Below are 6,838 nucleotides of genomic sequence, written 5' to 3' on the forward strand. Positions count from 1 at the left end.
TTTTATATTCAGACACATTTATCAAACCCTTCGAACAAGCTTATGGCTATTCTCAGGTAAAAACATCAGGTTCTTCCAACTGCATGATTGACTTTGCCACACAATTCTAAGCCGTTATTCAGTGCTGCAATTAAATTCTCCCCTTTATGACTTCTAAATAAAAGTTGCACAATTTTTTTATCAAAATTTTTAATGATCTTATAAAAATGTAAAGTCAAACTTTGAACATTGAAATTAAAAGAAATATTATACAGTGTAGATAAGACTCTGAAAGTTACATATGAAATCAAAACCTGCACTTTCTACAAACATGAAACCAACATTTCTTACAAAAAGAATTTCCAAGCAAATAAATGCCTAAAACTAGATAACAATAGCATTAAAATTCAACTTCACCCAAAGTTAGCCATATTTCAGAAAGGCATGTTATAGTAATTTGTTTGAAATCCATCCAATGGTGGTGGCAATGCATTCAAAGTCCCTCCTCATCAGGTTGATTTGTCCAACCATCAAGATCACCAATCAATAGGTCCATCAAACCAGTTCTCCAAGTCAACAAATTGATTAGCCTAGTCTATAGACTCACCAAGTTGATTAGTTGAATACAGAGGCACATCAACTTGATTACTAGAATCTACTATCTCATTCTTATCACTAAGAGGCTTTAAAGCTTCAAGCACAGGTTGGCTTTGAGAAATGTTTTGCAAGCAATTGAGTTGGCTTGGATGTGAGACATGTGAGGAGGTAGCATTAGAACTTTCCTGAGCCATGTTTGGCACAAAACTAAAACAAGCATCACCTTGTTGCATGTTTCTCATCATATTATTAATTCCATAATTACAAGCTCCATCAAACTGATCCATTGAATTTGTAAAATTCACCCTCCTATTGTCATCATTAAGGAGGATTTGACTTGGATGGTTGGAGAAACCACTTGCTTGAGCCATGTTTTGCACGAAACTGAACTTGGCTTCACTCTGATGCTTGTTTTTCAACATGTTAATTCTATGATCATAACCTCTAATCTTAGAATCCACATGAGCAATGAGGCCCCTCAATTTCTCCTCTTTGATGTTTCTGATACTTTGATCCCAAGTTGGATACTTGATGCTGGCAATCTGTTTTTGCACTTTAGAAATATCAGCCTCAACCATCTTTTTCCTATTTGCAAAAAAATCTTGAATAACAAAAGTCTCTTGAGGCCTCTCATTCTTTGATTGAATCTCATAATACTTTTGAATGATGGCGTGTATCAGTGTGGGGTGTTGAGGCCAAGTCACAGGTCCAACATCACCATTTTCATCATCATACACAATCAAACATGCTTCATCTCCAAACATGGTGGAAAATTTAGAGACTTTCTCAATTAGCCCTTTCTTTCTCTGCTTGGACACCGTCTTGCGAGATCTCTCATTTGAGATATGTTTCAAGGTTATTCTTGCACGACCCATTTTCTACAAAACAACAAACATATATACAAAAATTGTCAATAAGATCATAAAACTTGGTTTATAGTATTTACAATCAAACAAAGTAATGAACAGAAATGGTAGCATTCAAGTAGCTGCATAATTCATACCCACACCACAGGTAGTAAGATCATCTCAATTCCTTAATTTCTCTTTCTTTTTCTAATTTACACGTCAATATTATGTCCTATATTAGTCAATAAAACAGAACTTGGTCTTTACATTTTTATTTTTTTGTACAAGAGAGGAAAGAAAAATTAAGAAGAAAGACGACAAAGAATTCGGTGAAACTAAGAGATCATTATTCGATAGACTTAATTCATCAAGAGAATTCAAGAACCCAAGAATGTGACTATTATCAACAGTTTTTAAATGAAAGGTAAACACGTTTGAGAAAACTCACTTGATGAAAAAAGGCAGAAGAAAGGGATGTTTTAGGGAAATTATTGTTCAAATAAAGGAGCTAAGAGTTTTAAACGAAGCTATAGATAATTAACACAACTTCAAGAAAAATTATTCAAAAGCAAAGAATAAACAACAGTGTAAAAGATTCAATGAAGAAGTAACGCTAAAAAGAGTAGTTACTTTTTTAGGTTGCTTAATTACCTTCAACAATGGTTTCCCTGCTGTGGAGAAGAATCAACGAAGAAGTAACGTTAATAAGAGTTGAATGTGCACAACTTGCTTCGTATTACAATTTTTTAAACAATACTATTTAGGAAACTGAATTTATATATCAAAATTTTGACCGTTGTGTTTCTTTTTAAGGCAGTTTTGAGTTTTTGACCATTGTTACTTGTTTCTAACCCGCTCGAATTAAACTATTCGGTTGTTTAGAGATCACCAAAAATCTTTGATTGATTGAGCGAATAAAATCTTATCTTATAATCAAATAGATGGAAAAAGAGGCACTACATGCCTCAACTATCAATTTCTTTTATTTTTTTAGTTTTAAATTAAAAATAAAAATAATTAAAACACATAAATAAACAAAGTTATGAAAAATTGATGTAATTGAGGTAGTGGGTCAACGATTCAACCGATGGGTCAAAAATTGATCCGGTTTGACCCAGTATATATTAAAAAATTTAAAATTATATATATATATATATATATATATATATATATATATATATATATTATATAAGTATATGACTAACATTATTTGATTAAAAAAAGTTTATTCATACTCCAAAATTCAAAATAACAATTGAAGTATTAAAATTGATAACACAAGTACACAAATAATAATTCAATAACACAATTATACAAGTTTAAGGTTTTTTTGGAGTGTTTTAGAGTTTTTTTTTTATGCGAAAGGGTTTTAAAAACTAATATAAGTTGTCGGGTTTACCCCAAATTGGCCGGGTCTGACTGAGTCATCCCAAACCAAATGCATGGACCGTCCAATAACCAAAATAACATAGTTATGTCAGAAAATCTCAATTGGACCGATCCAACCGACCAAGTCTGACCAGATCTTTAAACTGTCTAAATAAATGTCACATTTGAGGACTTATTTTTCTAATAACCGAAGGAGTTATTTTTTCTAATAATTGTTTGATTTAAAGCTGGTTTTTAGAATTAGTTCGAGGCTAAATTGGTATAAGAAAAAAATGTGTATATCAAGTAGGGATATTTGTCTTTATTAATAACTAGTTGAAAAAGACCATTTGTATCTTTATCCGTAATTCTTTAAAATAAAAAGTAAAAAACAAAAAATAATTGAAAAAAGTAGTGATAAAAATTATATTTTAAAAGTTCATGAAAAAAAATGAATATATTAAAGAGTAATTTAAGACTAGAAAATGTGTAAAAAAAGAGTTATAAATTATAGATATTTCTCTTTATTTATTCTATTTCTTTTTCTCTCTCTCTCCACCTAAATATTTAATGGTTTTTATTACATTTTTTAAAGAGTATTTCGTTTATTGAATGATTTAATCACTATTTTAATTCTCCAATTTAATTTTCAAGTTTAATTTAATTTTTTTATTATTAAAAAATTCAATTAGATCATATAATTTTTAAAAATAATTCAATGAGGTTATTTTATTTTTAAAATTTTTAATTAAGTCTCTTATTTTTAAAATAATTAAATTCAATCCATTATAAATCAAATAATAAAATATATTTTTTATCCTAATAAATATTAAAATATTTAAAATCCATCCTTACAAAATTTCAATAATTTGTTTGTCGGATCAAAATTAAATTTATTACTTGGGATGCATGTTGTTATGCACATAAGTGGACACATAACACATGTTACGTTTTAATTCTCTATAATGAGGTGCACCGCGCGAAATACCTAACCGTCCTCCCTCTCCAGCCTCTTCACCTTCACGGACTCCGACAACCAGCCTCCCTGTCACTTTGTTCCCTTGCCACCGCCGCCGCCACCACGACTCTTCCTCGCCTCTACCCATTTGATGTGTGTGCATGTGTGTATGAGAGAGAGAGAGAGAGAGAGACGTTGCAGTGGTAGTTGCGCTTTCTCTTTTGCGTCGTTGATGAGTCTTAGGGCGGTTGCTGGTTGCGGCGGATTTGGGTTCTTAGGTTTTGTTATGGCGAAACGATTTGGCTTTAGGTGGGTGGCGGCTCTTCGCATGGAGGTGGCTGTTTGATTGGAGGTGCGGTGGTTATGGTGTTTCATGGTGGTGGGTTGGGCGTTGTTGATTCTTATATATATTTTTGGGGGGATTTGTGGCGGTTTTTAATCCAATTTTAAAAAATAAATTAAAGAGTACGACACATAGGTTTAGGTTTATACCGACCCTATAACAAAAAATAATATATTTTAATTTTGGAAGAATTCAATCCTACATTTTTATATTTATGAAGATGAAAAATTTATTTTAATCTAAATTAAATTGGGTTTCGTTTTTTTAAATTTTTGGAACAAATAAAAGAAAAAATAGGATCAAATTCAACTATTTTTTACCTAATTGAATCCTTTATTAAGATCACAAGTACCAGCCTGTAAGGCGTAAGCAATGGCCACTCAGAAGAAGTTTTGTTTGAATTCCCAGTAGGTCTTAGGGTCGTCGCAGTTGATCATGACCCCACTATTCTTGATGTCATTCTGAATATGTGTTCTCCATGTCACTATCGCGGTTTGTTTCAAATTCAATTGTTACTATTTCTTTTACAAAGATTTGATCTTATTTATTGATGATTGTTTTTATGTTGCAGCTGTGGCATACTCTGATGTCTCACTTGCAGTGCTTCTCGGACATGTGCGCAAGGTAATCGACGGTTCAGGACTCTCATTTTGAGGGATTTCCACAACTTTTAAAAAATCTAAAAAAAAAATTTATTAACTTCATTTTTGGTGAACTTTTTAATATATAAGAATTTTGTGTATTATTTTTTATGGTTGAATTTATAAATTCATGAAATTTTTTGTCGATAAATTATTTATAAAATACGTTTTCGTTCTCTGGGAGTTCCTTTTTTAGTTTTTGCTCCGGATCCCAAAAATGTCGGAGACGGCACTGCTCACTTGAAGAGTATGTTCGGGAGAAAACACATTGCATTGATGTGATACTCATTGAAGTTCACATGCCATATGTCGATAGCCTTCAATTCCTTCAGCATGTCACTAACGAAACTAATGTTCCAGTTATCAGTATGTAACTCATTAATTAAACTTGTTCTATAAGTTAATTCTTATATAAGTTTTGGACTTTGTTTTACTTATAATGGTGCAATTTATGTGCAGTGATGTCTCTTGATGATGCTCAGAGTACTGTGATGAAGGCTATTAGAAATGGAGCTTGCAATTATTGGCTTAAGCCTTTGCAAGAGAGCCTAATCAAGGTTATGTGGATGGAATATGCTAGGAAACTCGAGTCAAAATATGCTACCAAGAAAAGAAGATTCTGAATTTGTTGCTTCTTCTGTTCCTGATGCAACAGTGACTCAGATCGGTTCAAATTTCGAAGAATCTGATTCGGATGAACTGAGTGATTCTTTAGCATCCCCAGCATTGAAACCCGACAAGAATTGCATCAACAATTTGTCAAGGCTGTGATGTAAATTGGGCTTGGTAGTAAGATTAATTCTTCACCATTTGTTTTTCTCTATTCATACAATGACTGGATTAATTAATTTCTTTGTTGGTTTTGCAATACAAGACATAACTATACGATTCTTATAATTAATTTCCTCCCTTGATTATTTTTCAGAGGCACAGCCAAAGAAGATTCTTGCAGTGATGAATATTCCTGGTTGGACAAGACAACAAGTACAGAGTCATTCACAGGTTCGTTTCTGTATGAATTTGAAATTTAGAATAATTCAGTATAAATTGCCATAGTCAATTATGCTTACGTGAAATATAGGTGCCATGCTTTTTTTCTATCCATATGGAGGCACTTGCATTTGGAACTTCTAAACAAATGTTGGTTCTTTTATGCATGGATAGTTAATTAATAATATTGCCATAGTGATTTGCAGAAACATAAACATCAGATGTTGAAAATGAAAACATCTGATGGAGTGACACTGCAACAGAATGAGAAGTCATTGTCAAACATCATAAAATCCAGTGAGACTGCAGGGCATGATACTAACCATGTTCCCAATGCACCTCTTCCTCCTGAGGAGCTCACAAGTAACTCAGCACCAATAGAAGAAGACGAAAAGCCTAACCTTTCTCTTGCATAACAAAATGTAGCAACTACATTAATTCAGAATTTTTTTATCCTATTTTGTAAATGAAAATTGAATTCAGAATTTGACTAGGGAGTTATCTGTATTTTGATACCATTTTTTGGCTGCGATTTTAATTCAGAATTTGACTCAAGAGATTCTCATATATTACTTGTTGGTTGGGCGAGACTTGAGAGTACGGTGCACTTTGTAGTGATTTCAGATTGTCATATATGAATATATGATGCAGACTATAGGTGTCAATTGAATATGATTACTAGTCCCTGATGCCAGCTATAGATCTGGGCAATCTAATTTGTTGTTTGCTCGTAGTTAATGTTAACAATGTCTTGAGGAAGGTTTTATGTAAATTCTGTGTATCATGCCCTGCATATAGATGTTTTGAATGTGAATTAAGCTTGGCAACAGGCAAATAGGTGTCAAAATAGTCTCCTCATGTATCTTTCTAAGGCGTCATCTTCCTTGAGCTTGATTTTGTAAATCCATTTGCATTCAATAGGTTTCTTTCCTTCAGGTAGTTGAATCAGGTCCCAAGTGTCAATTTTGAGTTAGAGTATCAAGTTCAGATTGCATTGCTTCAATTCATTAAGCAGCAAGGGATTGATACTAGACCACAAATCACACGTCTGCCAAACTGTAATGCTCCTCGGACATGTAATAAGACTATGCCAACAGTTTTCAAAAGCATCAGT

The 6,838-nt window shown here is 32.6% G+C and overlaps 1 protein-coding gene and 1 long non-coding RNA gene across 3 annotated transcripts; one reads left to right on the top strand and one right to left on the bottom strand.

Annotated features, from left to right (window-relative positions):
• Positions 1 to 569: 569 nt before the first annotated feature.
• LOC114398572 (MADS-box transcription factor PHERES 2-like) lies at positions 570 to 1,451 on the bottom strand. The gene has a single exon (XM_028360755.1). It carries the CDS (start codon positions 1,449 to 1,451, stop codon positions 570 to 572), a length of 882 nt encoding a protein of 293 aa, XP_028216556.1.
• A 2,298-nt stretch (positions 1,452 to 3,749) lies between these two features.
• LOC114399945 lies at positions 3,750 to 6,364 on the top strand. Of its 2 annotated transcripts, none has more exons than XR_003663870.1 (6): positions 3,750 to 4,585; positions 4,665 to 4,717; positions 4,931 to 5,100; positions 5,194 to 5,523; positions 5,660 to 5,736; positions 5,931 to 6,364. It is a non-coding gene; the product is annotated as an uncharacterized LOC114399945 (long non-coding RNA). The 2 variants fall into 2 exon arrangements; XR_003663869.1 differs by having other exon boundaries at positions 5,194 to 5,520; positions 5,931 to 6,362.
• Positions 6,365 to 6,838: the final 474 nt, after the last annotated feature.

The sequence above is a fragment of the Glycine soja genome, chromosome 19, assembly GCF_004193775.1.
Source record: "Glycine soja cultivar W05 chromosome 19, ASM419377v2, whole genome shotgun sequence".
Classification (NCBI taxonomy): Eukaryota; Viridiplantae; Streptophyta; class Magnoliopsida; order Fabales; family Fabaceae; genus Glycine; species Glycine soja.